The 16993-nt window shown below is 34.7% G+C and overlaps 1 protein-coding gene across 3 annotated transcripts in view; it reads left to right on the forward strand.

Annotated features, from left to right (window-relative positions):
* LOC114327598 (saccharopine dehydrogenase-like oxidoreductase) overlaps window positions 1-16993 on the forward strand; it is a 51782-nt gene that overhangs the window by 8733 nt on the left and 26056 nt on the right. For all 3 annotated transcript variants that reach the window (XM_050642035.1, XM_050642034.1, XM_050642033.1), the window contains exons 2-4: window positions 5764-5934; window positions 9829-10065; window positions 16280-16547. In XM_050642035.1, the coding sequence (XP_050497992.1) occupies window positions 5766-5934; window positions 9829-10065; window positions 16280-16547 (674 nt within the window). In that variant the 5' untranslated portion in view covers window positions 5764-5765. The remainder of the gene's footprint in view (window positions 1-5763; window positions 5935-9828; window positions 10066-16279; window positions 16548-16993) is intronic.

Below are 16993 nucleotides of genomic sequence, written 5' to 3' on the forward strand. Positions count from 1 at the left end.
ATATTAATTTCGTTGAAATCATAATAATAGAAGTACACACACATTCTTGTTTTTACAGTCACCTTCTGTTTTTATAAATGATATTTTTTGACATGTTTTGTAGTAAATTCAACTATCTATTTACTACAAAACATGTCAAAATTTACATGTGAAAACAGGAGATAACCCTAAAAATGGTTTTTCGTCTCCCACAAAATTTATGAAAAACCAGATAGGAGGTATTGTCACATCACCGACGATATACCAGAAGTATATGTGGCCATACCAAATAATAATACATCCTTGATAAATATAAACATTTTTATTGCACAAAATCCTGTCATATATTTTTTTCCATAATCATTACTATGATGATGATTCATTGTATTGAATTGTACATTACAATTACAATCTGGTCATAACTGACCAATGAGCAATTTTAATTTAACCTAAATCACTACTGTTCCTTAAAATGAAGAGCTTACCCCATAGAGTCTCTTATCTAATTTAACAAGATCGTGCACTATTTTAACATAGACAGGCACACAAGCACTATGCTCTGCTTTTCACTATCACCTATCACTCAAACTAGTTCAAAAGGCTTTGTCCTCTTCAATCTTCTAGTTTGCCTAGTAGTATCGAGGAGCTGGATTTCCTCAATATTCTCGTACTTATAAAGTTGTTGCTTGTTACTTCCTGCCATCTTCTTGATGATTATATCCAGGTTCCATTTCTAGGTCCTTATGGAGATCACTGTTTGTCACATACCAAGGAGCATCTACAATATTTCTCAGTATTTTGTTCTGGAATCTTTGTATAATTTTTATATTACTTGGTCTAGTAAGTACACCCCCATAGTGGGCATCCATAAGTTCATACAGGTCTTAATATTTGTTTATAAAGTAATAACGTGTTATGCATCGACAATGTGGAGTTTCTTCCAACTAGCCCATACACTTTTTATATATATCTTTCTTTTGCCTTTCATAGCCACAAGGGCTACGTTTCCTTCCTGTTTTTTTTGTAGAACACTTTCAGCTGATTCTAAAAAAAATTAAAATGAATGGTAATTTTTCTATTCTTTACAATTAAAAATCTAAAGAAATTTAGATTTAGAAAACTATTTACAGGTTATAATATGCATAAATAATTCGTTTCATAAAGAATAAAGAAAATTGAAAACGGATTTTATAATACTTACATAATTGTTTAAACAAAAGAGATCCAGTCAGAGCAAAACTAACATACAGAACAGCAAAAAAGCCACTAATTCTAATTCTAATTTCCATTTTACATCCAATCATAAATATTTAGGTTATCATGAAATGTGAAAATGTGATGACCACGCGGCACGCGACCCTACTTACATAGAACACGCGCGGCAAATTTAAAAATGAACGTAAATTAAATAGTAAATGGCCTCACTTAAAATATAGGGCATTGGTAGTATGTTCATAGAATGTCTTGTGGTAACATTCCACCAACAATTTAATCAGATGTTCACCGAATGTTCCTTGAATGTCCATGACATTCCATAGTACATTCCATAGTACATTCCTGGAATGTTTTGTGTTGTTAGGGAAATACCTCATAAGACCATCTTCGTCATGAAATTCGTGGTCAGCGACCAGCAAAATGCCCGCGTAATGGTTATTGACTGATTTTATATGATTATAACATAAAACTTCAGTTGACACGTTCCACCCTGGGCATTAGGTACCTACCTTGAAGACCATCGCCGACATGAAATTCGTGCTCAGCGACCCCCAAAACCTCCGAGTAATAGAATTGACTAATTTTGAATGATTATAAAAAAAACTCCAAGCGACGACTTCTACCCTGTGCATCAGGTCCCTCGGAGACCATCGCCGTCGTGAAATTCGTGCTCAGCGACCCCTAAAATCCTAGAGTAATGGTTATGGACTGATTTTAAATGATTATAACAGAAAACTCCAGGCAACGCATTCCACCCTGGGCACCAGGTACCTCGAAGTGCATCGTAGTCATGAAGTTCGTGCTCAGCGACCCCCAAAACCTCTAACTAAAGGTTCCATAAAACTTCAGGCGGCGAATTCCACCCTTTGCACCAGGTACCTTGGAGTCTATCGTCGAGATGAAATTCGTGTTCAACGACCTCCAAAACCCTCGAGTATAAAAATTGAACTCATTTCCGTTGAATGCATTTTCCGGAGATCAATTTAGTTCACAAACTTTCCTGACACTGTCCTGAATCAAATGCAAAAAGTTGCATGACGATTCATCTTACTGCACAAAATTCCTAGGCTTTGGGCTTTTTAGTGCCTCGTTGCTTCGCCTAATGCCAATTTTTTTTTTTTTTTCGAACGGTTATGATTTTTAAAAGCAGTCGCAAAATGACTAAATAAGTGATTGTTTTACAAATCTTTTGCTACGCAGAAAATTATTTTTATTACAATTATTATACAAAACATTTTTGTGTGCAAAATTTATTAGAACTGCACGTGGTTCTATTTTTATGTGTCAACAACTGTCCACCTATGTCCACTTATGTGTCCACCTTTGGTGGAAATGCATAATAGCATTTTAAAGTGCATGAAATCCATCCAAAATGCATATGGTACATTCCATGTCAAATCCCTCAGGCAAAAACTTTTGGATCTCCGATTTTTCTAAAACTTGGTGTATAGCTTCTGCTGGAAGTAAAAATAAGATATTTAAGGTCAAAAAATCTTACTCTTCTTTTTTCTCAAAATGTTATTTTATGCGATTTTACAGTGATTTGGTGTTTATTTAAACAAATTTGCATTTTCTATCGTAAAGTATCAGTGGAAACAATAATATTTTAATAGAAGGGACTCAAAAATGTCATTATATTGCATTATAATAAGTTATTTAATTCAAAACAAGTTTTTGATCAAATTTTATAGTGTAGAAAACGTTAAAATACTGTTTTTTAAATTTTCCTCCATTCCCAAAATATACCATAATCGATTTGGCTGAAAATTTGCCCACAGATGGTCAAAACATAAGAATTTAAGTGGTTAGAAGGATTTGAATCATATTACCATACCAAAAAAGTTACATGCAATAATATTAGACTCATATCAAAAGTATATTAGTCCAGTCGGGATAGCATTTTCGACGTTGCATGCCGAGATGCCCAAAATTTTATTTTATTATTCTTTAGGGGAGTCAATAGTAGCCTAAATTTAAAATCGCGAATTAATTCCTCCGTTACGTTAGCCGCCATCTTGATTTTTAAAGGAGAACCTGTTTTGCTCAATATCTCCGCCATTTTTAACTTTTCGACAAAAATGGTACGAACTGAAATTGTTCCAAATAAATCGTATTTACAATTATTACAATTTCTTTTTAACAATTTTTGTCGTGAGGTCCATATTTTCCGAGTTAATTGTACTTACAGTAGATGCCTATATTTTTGACTATGCTATTGCATGTATTATGTAACTTTTTTGGTATTGTAATATAATTCAAATCCTTCTAACCACTTAAAGTCCTATGTTTTGGCTATCTGTGGGCAAATTTTCAGTCAAATGGATTATGATGTATTTTGGGAATGGGGGAAAATGTAAAAAACGGTATTTTAACGTTTTCTACACCATTTGATCAAAAACTTATTTTGAATCAAAATAACTTATTATAATGTCATATATTGGCATTTTTTAAGTCCTTCTATTAAAATATTATGTTTTCCACTGATACTTTACGATAAAAAAAGGCAAATTACATAGTTTAAATAAACACCAAATCACTGTAAAATCGCATAAAATAACATTTTGAGAAAAAAAAGAAGAAGAAGATTTTTTGACCTTAAATATCTTATTTTTACGTCCCGCAGAAGCTATATACCAATTTTCAGACAACCATAGATCCAAAATTTTTTATGATCCAAAATTAAGTGATTTGAGATGGAATCACCCATATACTAATCACTATATTAACCCATTAACGCATACGGGTACCATATAGAGCCAACAAATTGCGTACCCATCTGAGTCTATTTACCATATTGTTAGGTAAAATTTAGCAGAAAAGATTTGGCCTATTTGTAGTTCAAGGTTACCTCTTCTTGAATGAACAACCCAAATTTAGTTTTTTTCCCTATTTTCCAGTGCAATAAATTTTTGAATTTACGGTTGGTTTTGTTTGTGCCAAAATATGTTCAATCTGCAGCAAAATGCAGATTTTTACAAAGAAAGGGATTTGATTTCTACAGTGTATGATTTTCTAGAGTCTGATTACTCAAAGTATGCTGGTTCAAGCCTTTCAGAACTTTTTAGATTACAGCAACTAGACCTGTTAAAAGGTTTTTAAGGCAGGAGAAAAAAATACATTGTTGTTCCGAGGCCAAAAATATTGTCTCAAAATACAATAATATTATAGGTGTTACTGATTTGATGCACGTATCTTGGTATCGAATTGGAATCCGTTTAAAAAAATGGAATTGGCCTATATTTACATACTACTGGACGCGAACATTAAAAATGCATCCAAGTTGTATAGGAAATCTGGTCGTAACATTAGCCAATTGGAATTTACACGGGATATTATCCAAATGTATTCAATAAGATATAAAATCCCACCGAAAGCAACAGGAAGAGTGTCTGCAGCTGCAAGAAATGACTCTCGAATTGGAGATATTCGGTACGAGGGATTAAATCATTTTGTGGTTTATGCACCAGAAACCAAAAGAATAAGATCCGCACGCATAGGATTCTTAAGCCGAGGAAGAACAATAATGTGCTACAAATATGATGTGGTCCTTTGTATTGACTGTTTCGCCATTTTCATACCAAGTAACCCTTAACGAACATCGACCGGGCTTGCGCCTAGTGGGAACAGTTTTTTTTCTCAATAAATATTTCATTTACAAAAAATTTTCTTGTTACGTTTTGTACAGAATACTGTTACATTTAACGATTTTTAATAAATTTTCTCGAAAACAAAAGATTTTTTTCTCGGCGTTAATGGGTTAAGGGCCAGATTTTGTTATGCTGGGGTTTTTGGAGTCACTGAACACGAATACGCTATCAGGATCGACACCCGGAGTACCTGGTGCCCACGGTCACTGCTAAGGGATGCCACCTTCTAGAGTTTCGAGAGATTTCAGCACTAAATGCATGGTAATAGATTATAGGGGTTCTTGGGGTCGCTGGATAGGAATATTTCATCAGAACCGACCCACCGGAGCACCTGGTGCCCAGGGTCACTGCTGAGGCGCGTCATCTTCTGCAGTGTCGACGGTTTTCAGCACAAAATTGATACAAACAGATTACTCGGGGGTTCTTGAGTGCCTAGGGCGACTTATACGCACGTTAGCTTCTGCAATTTCGAGAGTTTTCGGCATTTTTAGTTATTATAAAGTAGTAATAGTAAAAAAGGGTTCTCATTTTTAATAATTATTATGCAGTAAGACATCTATTTTACTTTATGTAGATGGAATGCAATAAAATGCAAAATTAGTTTACTGTTTATTAAGAAAATTTGAATCAATAGACCCTTGAGAAAAAGTCAATAAACCAAAATTGGTATTTTTTTAACAGTTTACAAACAATACACAAAAAAATGGGGCCTGAGACACTAGGCGCCACAAATGCAGAGTTTAAGAGAACAAAATGTATGAGTTGGAGGAATCGGTGTGAACGGTCAACAAATAGAAAGAGTAAAAACATACACGTAGGATAGAGATAGCAAGATCTGCATTTCAAAATCCATCTTAAAAAAGTAGAAGTGAATATTTTGGACTAACAGAGGATTAGAGGATAACAGTTTTTTTTATTTAAGGTATGGCTGAACGTCTGGATCTTCTCCTATTTGGAGCAACAGGGGTCACAGGTCTACATGCTATTCGATACCTTTACAAATTTTCGAAAGAAAAAAAGTTAACCTGGGGTATCTCTGGACGTTCAGAAACAAAACTTAAAGCTGTCTTAGAGAACGTAGGTTTACAGATAGGTAAGGTATTTTTTAATACTTTTTTTAAAATAATTATTAATTATTGATATTTTTTGTTTATTTAAGGGTGTAGGCGCAAAATTTCGGGACATTGATTTTTAACTACATTCATTTTTTTCGAATCCTGAGAAAACTAACAGGTAATTTTGAAAAACTTAAACGCAGAATGTTTATCTTAATAAGTGTAAAAGTAGAGAAAATTTAGTGTGATTTTTAATTTCAAATTTCTCATTTAATAGAAACTTTATGAAAGACTAAATTTTCAATCTAATAGCACATAAAATAATAATAAAAATATTACTCTACATCCCACCAGACTGAAAAGAGTGGGAACCTTCTCTGGTTACACCTCCGAGGCTTCTATACAATTTGCAAGTCATAACGGATGCCGAGATTAAAGAAGATGAGGGAATTTTACAATTTATAATTCACGTCCCATCTGCTCAGCGCGGTAAAGTTTCAACGACATTGGTTCCCTTAACCCTTAAACGCCCAAGGGTGGGTAAAAAATGTCCACCTAATGCGTATTCCCTTGTAACATATTTATTACATGTTTAAAATTTTTTTAAAAATTACTTATTGTTAAAAAGACAGTCCTTTATTGAATGTTAATTTTGTTCTACCGATATTTTTGAAAATAAAAGTAGCATCTTGAGTTAAATATGGGTGGGCATAAAAAGTACACCCTTGGTAAAACTTGTTACTAAATGTTTCTATATAATTTCTCGTTGGTAGGAAGATAATCCATATAATTATCGACGTATAATTACATAATCTACATAATTATCCGCCAATGAGGAGGTTGAAAGGAAGAATGTGGAGAAAATCGAAAAATCTGAATTACTGGCTTTTACTGGTATGTTAATTTTGATGTACATTGTAATTTTGTTGTAAGGTTTGTAAATTGTTTATATTAATATTTTAGAAGATGCTGTGTTTATTAAGCATAATAATCTTAAGTTTAATCCATTTACAACGACTCTCAATAAATATATTAGCTATTTTTGAGGTGGACATTTTTTACCCACCCTTGGGCGTACATGGGACCTAAAAAAGGTTGGGCGTTTAAGGGTTAATACTCCAATCAGAGTAAACATGTAAATAAAAAATGAATAACCATTTTCAATTTCGTTGCAACACTAAACTACAGCCGCAACATATTCTAGTTCAATCAGAGAGTGCAGCAAGCACCTCTACCGGTTTCGAAAATTATTAGTCTCTCATCCTGTCCTGGTTGGGTCAGAGAGAGCAGCATATGTGCCTTCTGATGAGAGACTAATAAGTTTCGAAACCGGTAGAGATGCTTGCTGCACTCTCACTCAACGAAATTGAAAATGGTTATTAATTTTTGAGTAACGTTATGTTTATTCTAAGGGACTTTCGGCCCTCGGTAATAATGTATTCTTTCATTCTACGTTTAAATTTTTCAAAAATATTTATTAGTTTTTTCAGGATTCGGAAAAATGAATGCATTTAAAAAACATTGGCCCGAAATTTTGCACCCACGCTCTTAAGTAAATACATTAAGCATGAAAGATGTTAGCCATGGAACAATATACCAAAACGGTATCATATTACAAAGATGAACTATAATTTATGTACTATTCTTGAGAAAAAATTCAGTATTCTTGAGAAAAATTCAGCTCCTTATTTAGATAGTGTTATTGTAGAAGCAACTTTTAATTATTTTTAAGAGTGAGGATAAAAAAAATGTTTCGGTCGAATCCATCAATTAGAAAAATGTTTGTTTCTTTGAAATTAAGGTTTAAGCCAGTGATTCTCAACCTGTGGGGCGCGCCCCCTAGGGGGGCGCGCTTTTAGCAATGGGGGGGGGGCGTGAAAATATTAAAAAAACACCTATGTAAAACATTGACTAATTTACTAAAATCAAAGCAAAACAAAATTCTGACAAACAAAAAAATAAAATACCCATGAACAAGGAGCTATACATAGTTCTGAGCACTGAATACTAAATCAACAACTTTAATGTAAATCTATATTTAGCTGAAGAACTGAGACGCTCTCAGTTCTTTCTCTATATTTAGCTGCGATCTATATTTGGTCTTTAAAGCAGCCATCGCGGAAAATCCTGTTTCGCAAAGGTAGGATGGTGAAAACGGTAATAGTATACGGAACGCTCTGATTTTCAGTGCAGAAAACTCATCATTTACCCCTGCCCAAAATTCAAAGAGGGCTCTAATATTAAACTGTTTCTTGATTTGGGCATTTGCTGTGAAGTCTATGAAGGTTTCTTCTTCTGCAGTAGAGAGCTCTTCGGGTGTAATTTGAAACGGATTCCCGACCCACTCATAACTATTAGGTACGTATTAATTGGTCGTCGGCAAAAAAATATCTTTTAAAATTTTTTGTCAGCATTGCTAAAAAATTTTCAATGGTTACAAAAACAACTTTCACGTGTTGTTCTTCAGCCTGGTAAGTTTTAAAACATTCATCCACATTTTCAAATATTTCTAGGTTTTTTGCTTTAAATTTCTGCTCCACAATTTCAATTTTCTACAGAAAGCGGTAACTTTATCATTCGTATCAAATATATGTGTACTGACCCCTTGAAGTTGTAAGTTCAAAATATTTAGTTTCTCGAATATATCAACCAAGTAACTCAATTTCATCAAAAATAAACCATCGTGAAACATCTAGGCTTGCAGCCTCTTTTCTTCTTCTAAAAAAATGGCGATTTCATGTCTTAATTCAAAACACTTTGTAAAAATTTCCCACGTAATAACCAGCTTGCCTCACAATAAAATAATAATGCTGAATGTACTGCATCCATGTCTTTGCAAAGTACAGAAAAGATTCTAGTTTTCAAAGGTCTCATTTTTATGTAGATAATTAACTATTTTTACAACCGTAGTTAGCACAATTTTCAAGCCAGAGCTTCTCTGTTGATCATACAGTGTCTCTATTTTTATATAATCTCATTTATATAATCATTTAACATAGCAAATAATTCAAGCGACTTTGCTATCAATTCTGTTGGTTTGCAGAAGAGTAGTTCTACTACTGATCTGCCATCACAAAATCGAACGTAGGCAATAAAATGAGCATATTTATTGCTACTGTTGCCTCATCAAGCTGAATCGAAAACAGCTTTTCACGCAACTTCCTGATTAGCTGATCCTGTACATATTCAGCTATATCACCAATTCGGCGGGCAACAGTATCATTTGATAGAGGTATACACCCCAAATTTTTAGCAAAATTATCTCCAAACACAGTTTCTACAATTTTGACTGCAGTTGGTAATATAAGATCTTCACCAATAGTGTTAGACTTTGTAGATCTGGCTATTTAATATCAGACTTAGTAAAGCTATTTCATTCACAGTCAAAGTTTTTATTAAAACTAATTTTTGCTTTTCACGCCATTTTAATTTTAACTCGAAGAATTCTCGGGGTTTGTTAATGTACTCACTATGAAGCGTTTCCCAATGTCTTTTTAGTTTATTAGGTCTCATGCTGCTCAAGGTATATTATTATTGCATAGATATATTGTTATTGAACGGGGGGGGGGGGGGGCGCGGTGAAAATAATTATGTAAAATTGGGGCGCAAATGGTAAAACGTTGAGAAACGCTGGTTTAAGCTATCTATACAAAAATCACAATAAAGATGCACAAGAAATAAATAAAACAAAGATACGTTGAATGTTACGAGGATCACTCCCGAATTATGATTTACAATGTATAAACTTTGAAAGTCACTGTAAATTATGATTTGAGAGTGTTTTTCATAACATTAAACGTGTTTTGGTTTGTTTTGTTTCAAGTGCATCATTATTGTGATTGTAGTATAGTACAGAAAATGTTTACAAACCGTATAAATAGATTAAGTATTTCTGACTGTAGTTGTAACTAATTATATTTCATACGTTTTAGGAGAAGATTTATCCAAAACTCCAATTATACTGGCCGATATAAAAAATCAAACATCTTTAAATGAAATGGCACAAAAAGCAAAAGTCATCCTAAATTGCTGTGGACCATACAGACTGATGGGCTTTCCGGTAGTAGAAGCGTGTATTAAAGCTGGAACTCACCATTTAGATGTAAGTGGTGAACCTAGTTTTATAGATTCACTTCCAGCAAAATACGATGTTGCTGCTAAAGAAAAAGGTATTTTTAGCACATTTTAGTATTTTCAGTATGTTTTTCGTATTCGTATTTACCAGAATTATTTTCCGGTCAGTCCATTCCTCCTAATTTATCTCTATCTATCATTATTCCTCTGATTGCTTCTCTACATACTAATGCTCTCCATCATTATTCCGCATAATGCTTCTGTCCATACTAACCCAAAGAATGGTTGACGTCGATCTTTATTTGCCTCCCTAAAAAGAAAAACGCAAGAGAATGCGTCGACTACCGCACCATTAGTTTGATGTCCCATGTGCTAAAGTTGCTACTGAAAGTCATCCATAACCGAATATATCATAAACTGAACATAGACATTAATGATACGCAATTTGGGTTTCGCAAAGGCCTGGAAACTCGTGAAGCTCTTTTTTCACTTAACATACTTATACAAAGGTACCTGGACGTCAATCAAGATATATATGGGTGTTTTATTGACTATAATAAAGCATTCGACAAAGTACGACATGAACAATTAATGCATGTCCTGGAATCAAAGAAGCTGGACTACAATGACCTCAGGATTATATCGAATTTATACTATAAGCAACGAGCAAAAGTACGTGTTAACGATCAGCTGTCAGAGGAAATTGAAATCAGACGTGGACTGAGACAGGGATGCGTGTTGTCGCCGGTTCTTTTTAATGCCTACTCGGAAGAGATCTTGAAAATAGCTCTTGGGGGTGAAACAGCTGGAATAAAGGTAAATGGAGTTCCCATTAACAATATTAGATATGCGGATGACACTGTCATCTTAGCTGAAAATATTGGGGATCTTCAGAGGCTGGTGACCAGAATAGCAGAGTTTGGACAAGAATATGGGCTAACAATGAATGTCAAGAAGACAAAGTTTATGAGAATATCGAATACTCAAAGAAATAACGAAAATCTCATCATAAACGGATCCAATATCGAACGAGTCGATCAATATGCATACCTTGGAACAATGATCAACTCCACAGGAGATTACTTACAGGAAATCAAAATCAGAATAGAAAAGGCTAGAGCAAATTTTAACAAAATGAGGAAAGTGCTCTGCACAAGAGATTTGAAGTTGGAGCTAAGAGTTAGATTGGCTAGGTGCTACGTCTTCTCGACTCTGTTTTATTGAATGGAAGCTTGGACCTTGAATGCTGCATCAATGAAAAAACTAGAATCATTCGAGCTGTGGGTGTACAGAAAAATCCTGAAAATATCGTGGACAGAACACGTTACAAACAAAGAGGTTCTGAGAAAGAAGAAATAAAGAAATGGAAATCCTAAATACCATCAAAACAAGAAAATTGGAATATCTCGGATATATTACACGTGGAGAGAGATACAGCTTGCTCCAATTGATTATGCAGGGAAAGATTCAAGGAAAGAGAAGCATAGGGAGACGCAAAATATCGTGGCTGCGCAACCTGAGAGAGTGGTACGGATGTACATCAAATGAACTTTTCAGAGCAGCCATCTCTAACATACGAATAGATATGATGATTGCCGACCTCCGCCGCGGAGATGGCACTTAAAGAAGAAGATACTAATGCTGGTCTTCATCTCCTTATTCTATTCCATGAAACATAGGTTAAGGCCTGTTTGGCCATCGTTCGTCATTCATTCGCATTGCATGCCCGTACCATAAAAGTTGTTTGGATCCCATTGTACTATACTGTAATGTAAATTATTCCTGTTCTTCTTCCTGTTTCTTCATTTGGGATATGATCAAGTCTAGATATCCGACACGCTCTTCTGAGATTGTCCATTTCTACCACACCACTGCAAGTTTTTTCTTCTCTTTCATCGTTATTTTCCAACATTCAAATCCGTAAGGATTTAGGTAAAGGTTTTGTAAAGGGTAAAGGTACAAGGGAACAAATCCTGAACCTGAGATAGCTTATTGAAAAGTCTAGAGAATTCCAAGTACTTATGTTTATATGCTTCGTTGATTGCCAAAAGGCATTTGATTGTGTAAGCTGGATAAATCTGTGGTCAATTTTAATAGAAATGGGCGCACCAATGCACCTGGCGACACTTATTAAAAATCTGTACCAGTCCAATATAGCGACAGTACGACTAGATCAGAAGTTCTCAAACCAATTCAAGACCGAGAGAGGTGTTAGACAAGGATGCGTGTTGTCACCTGACTTATTTAACATTTATGGTGAACATGCCATGAGGATGGTTTGGTAGTAACAGTATAACAGATGTATAACAGGTAACAGATGGAGTAACTGTAACTGGTAGGAAAATCTCAAATTTAAGATGTGCTGATGACACTACACTTATAGCAGCAAATGAGCAAGTGATCTTCTGTGAAGAGTTGAGTACGAAATCAATAAATTTGGTCTGAAAATCAATAAAGCTAAGACAAATATAATGGTGGTCGACAGATTCGACACTATTCAACTGACTAACATGTTACAGGGATACCAGATAGTAAACATTTTTGTCTATCTCTGGTCTAGTATAACTAAAGATGGTAACTGTGAAGCAGAAGTTCGGAGACGTATTGATATGGCAAAAAATGCGATGAGTCGCCTTACTAAAGTTTGGAAAGACAGATCTATCTCTCAAAATATCAAGATGGGACTGGTGAATGCCTTTGTATTCTCAATATTTCTATACGGAGCATAGACTTGAACTCTTCGCGAATGCGAGCGCCAAAATATAGAAGCCTTTGAGATGTGGTGATGGAGAAGAATGCTGCGCATACCTTGGACAGCTCATAGCACAAACGTTTCCATTCTAAACTAACTCAATATTAGATAAAAAAAGGCTGTCCACAATATGTCTGCAACGAATTCTGCAATTCTTTGGTCTGGTGGTTCGCAGAGGTGACGACAATTTGGAGAGATTAATTGTTTCTAGAAACGTTCCGGGGAGAAGATCAAGAGGATGATCACCAAGTAGATGGTCCGACCAAATAAAGAATTCAGCTGGAAACTCATTCTGCGAAGCTCTTAGAGCAACTGAAGATAGAGACCAATGGAGAAACATTGTTAGGAATATTGGAAGAAATCACGATCCTCAGTAATGAGGAAAGGACAAGAGAGAGAGAGAGAGAGAGAGATAGAGAGAGAGAGAGAGAGAGAGAGAAATCCGTAAGCCAAAATTGGTTCTACTTGTAGATTGTCATTTTTCTTCGTAAACTAATTTTTAGGAAACCAAAGAAATAGGTATGGCGGTTTTTGACAAAACAGCGGTTTTCGGTTATAGCGGGATTTTATATTTATGGTTTAAACTGGCGGTTATAACTGTCCAAAAAAACCGGTTGTTCCAAATACCAAAATTCGGTTTTTTAAATCAATAGCCAACCAATACCCATTAGGTTACAATGTGACATTTACATTGCACTTTAGTTTGCGATACTCCATTCAGATCGATATAAATATTAATCATATCGATACTATCAAATGCATATTATAGATACCAATATCATAAATCGATATATAAAAGGTGTTCGGACCGTACCCAATTGGGATCGAAATATCAAAAATAGAAATCAGTGATCAGTGTTGTCAAATCAGTTTTGATTTTAGTTAGCTTAAAATTTCTTCGTCGCGCTCTCGGGGCGAAAAATTTCCCGATTTTTTCCATGAATTCAATAGTTTTTCCAGAATTAGTAACTTATCCGATTTTTCACCGGTTATTACTGTAAAAAGAAAAAACCGGTTATAACCGGGACCAAAAACAACCGGAAAAACCGATTATTATTGAATAAAAAAACCGGTTTTGGGTTATAACCGGTTGGTTTTTCTTATCCCTACAAAGAAATGTATTGATAATGTATTTTCTGCCGATGTTTCTTTCTTCGCTATCACTGTCCCTAGGTATTTAAATTCTTCGCTTTTTTTAAAATCACTAATCGAGTCTCTTTCTTCGTTCTTTATTGTAAGATATTCAGTTTTGTTTTTGTTAATGTTGACGGTGAGTACCCAATTTTCGTATTCTTCCGTTAACTTTAGAATCATATAATCCATGTCTTCCTCACCGTCTGCCATAATCACTTGTTATGTATTTGTTCCCAAGTTCTATTCCCATCCCTTTGCATTTTCTCCTCCAGTTGTTTAATGCTTCCTGAATGTAGATTTTGAAAAGAATTGGGGAGAATCAAGCCTTTTTTGCGTCTGAAGGAAATATGTCTGAGATTTTATTCTCCATTCTCTCCACGAACTTGAACTGTTTTAAATTTATTCCCCCGGAAGTATTTAAGTACAGCCTTTTCTTAGTCTTTTGCTAGCAGTTGCCGCTAGGGCATTCCTGCCATTTCGTTCGTTGCAATCCGTAACTGCACGCCGGGGTTTGTCCTGGTTGGGTCAGAGAGAGCAGCATATGTGCCTCCTGATGAGAGACTAATAAGTTTCGAAACTGGTAGAAGTGCTTGCTGCACTCTCTGATTGAACTAATGCGGCTGTAGTTTCGTGTTGCAACGAAATTGAAAATGGTTATTCATTTTTTATTTAAGTACACCTTCTGTATCCATTTCGGACCAATATTCCTATGTCGAGTAGTCCTAAGCTTCTCTGAGTAGTACTTGCCTGATATATATACAGTGCTCTTCAGATAAAACTATCCACATTAAATAACTTTTGAACACTCAATAGTTTGAAATACTCAAACTTCTTTTTTGTACTTATACCTGGTGGAAGATAAGGTGGAAAAGGTAGCGAGGACAAGGTACAGATCTGAGTATACATCGCAATCGCATTGTAGTCTTATGTTTTGTGAACATTTTGTTTTTTGAATGTGCCTGATATCTTTAAAAACAAATAAAATAGACGGTTTTTTAGTTTAACATGTGTTTTAACCAAAACAAAAGTTTGAGACAACCTGTAGGGAGTAAAAGGTAAAAAAGTGGTTATGCATCGATAGGTACTGGTACTACTATGCTGTAGTCTCATATTTTGAGAACTTTTTATTTTTTAAATTTCTTTGATATCTTTAATAACAAAGAAACTAGACGGTTTTACTCTTTAATATGTGTTTTAACTGACGACTGCGAGGTCATGTCTTATCCTACCAATAAGATGAAATTATTTCCTATATATAGTGCGGAAGGAAAAGAGTGTTCAAAGAAAATGAATATGTGTAATGTACCTCTCGCAATTTAAAGAGTATCCACTTCGACTTCAAATCCGTATTACCTTTAGGGAAATTCCACCTCAAAATATCACGGAGCCTCCATTAAACAATCTCATCTCTCTTATGTTACGCTGTGCATACCGCTTACCTGGTCGACAAATAACTCTTAAAGGTGTCGATAAGAACAGTTTACGTTATGTGCCTTTCTGTTTTTGAAGTATTGTTAACTGTTATTTTTTATTGTTAATTTAGTTTTGTCTTAGTTAACACACATGTTACGTAGTAAAATCACCTAATAGAGAGATTTTGCACCTCTTAAAAAACCGCTGATTTTGGCTCCGCTATGGTTAACTTTATTAAGCATAACGATTACGGCAACGTTAAAAAGGAGAGTTTTTGCAGCCTGTCAAGTAGGTTTTTAGTGTCATCGTTATCGTTATTTAAACATAACATCACTTCACAACGTTATTGTAATTTTAAGCAATATACTTGAACAGTTTTTGATATTTTAATTTATAGGTCATCAAAATTAGAATCTATGTAAATGTAATTTTATTGATTTTTTTACATTCTGGCAACAAAGCAATTTAACCATTACTATAACGATAACGATAAGCACTACTTTAAATCTCCGTAAATTACGGAATCCCTTATAATAACGATCATATATTCGCTACTGCGCAGACGTAGTATAACGATAACCATAACGGAATTGAAAAATAAGAGGTGCAAAATCTCTCTATTAACTTTGTTATTTTCTTTATTTCTAAAGATATCAGGGTGATTTAAAAAACAAAATGTTCACAAAACATAAGACTACACTATGATTCCGATCTATACTCTGATTTGTACCTCGTCCTCTCTACAGCGTGTTTCAAACTTAACATAAGAAAAACATTCCTTTTCTTCCACCCGGTATACGTACAAAAAAGAAGTTTGAGTAAATCCTTGCACAACTATGTAAATACTAAAGAAATGTCTAATATAAATGTAAATAAATGTTCACGAATAAATCAACTATGAAAATGAGCATACATTTTCTATATCCATGCCTCGCAGTTTAATTCTCTGTGCTTTTATTGCTCTAACTATGTTTTCCTTAAATAAATATAAAACACAATCAAGTTTTTAGGAATTTATATCGTTAGTGCCTGTGGTGTCGATTGTCTCTCCACGGATTTGGCTTCTACGTATCTGCAGCAAAAGTTTGATGGTGTATTGAATTCAGTGGTTGCCTACGTGGAAATATGGACCACAGGTAAAAATAAAGGATCTGTTTGTGGCTATGGGACTTGGCAAGGACTTATTCATGGATGCCATAAAATGTTATCAATAAGTGAATTGAAGAGAAAGCGGCCTCCACCCTCACATAGTGCGTTTAAACCGGCACTACCTAGAAAGTAAGTTTCTAATTACAACCGATATCAACTTTTTTATGTAAAGGTGGATCCACATCAATAAAAATTTATGTTGTACGTTGTATTTGACGCAAATTTGCTCGTGTTCGCTGAACTTTTTGTTGAAATGCGTCCGCGAAAGTAGACATTTTTGCACGCTCGTAGAAAAACATTATTACAGATCAACTTCAAATAGTAACATATGCAGATGATTCAGTCATCACAGCGAAGACGAAGATAACACTTGCAGTTGGAAAATTACATAAGGAAGCGAAGAGAATAATAGGACTAGAGATAAACCAGCTCACAGCAAAATACATGGCGATAGGGAAAGATGACCCAACTCAGAAATATCTAATAACACAGAACCATAAATTTGAAACTGTATCCACCTTTAGCTACTTAGGAGTAAAAATAGGGAAAACCGGAAAAGAGAGAACAGAGGAAAG

The sequence above is a fragment of the Diabrotica virgifera genome, chromosome 1 (genome assembly GCF_917563875.1).
Source record: "Diabrotica virgifera virgifera chromosome 1, PGI_DIABVI_V3a".
Lineage (NCBI taxonomy): Eukaryota > Metazoa > Arthropoda > Insecta > Coleoptera > Chrysomelidae > Diabrotica > Diabrotica virgifera.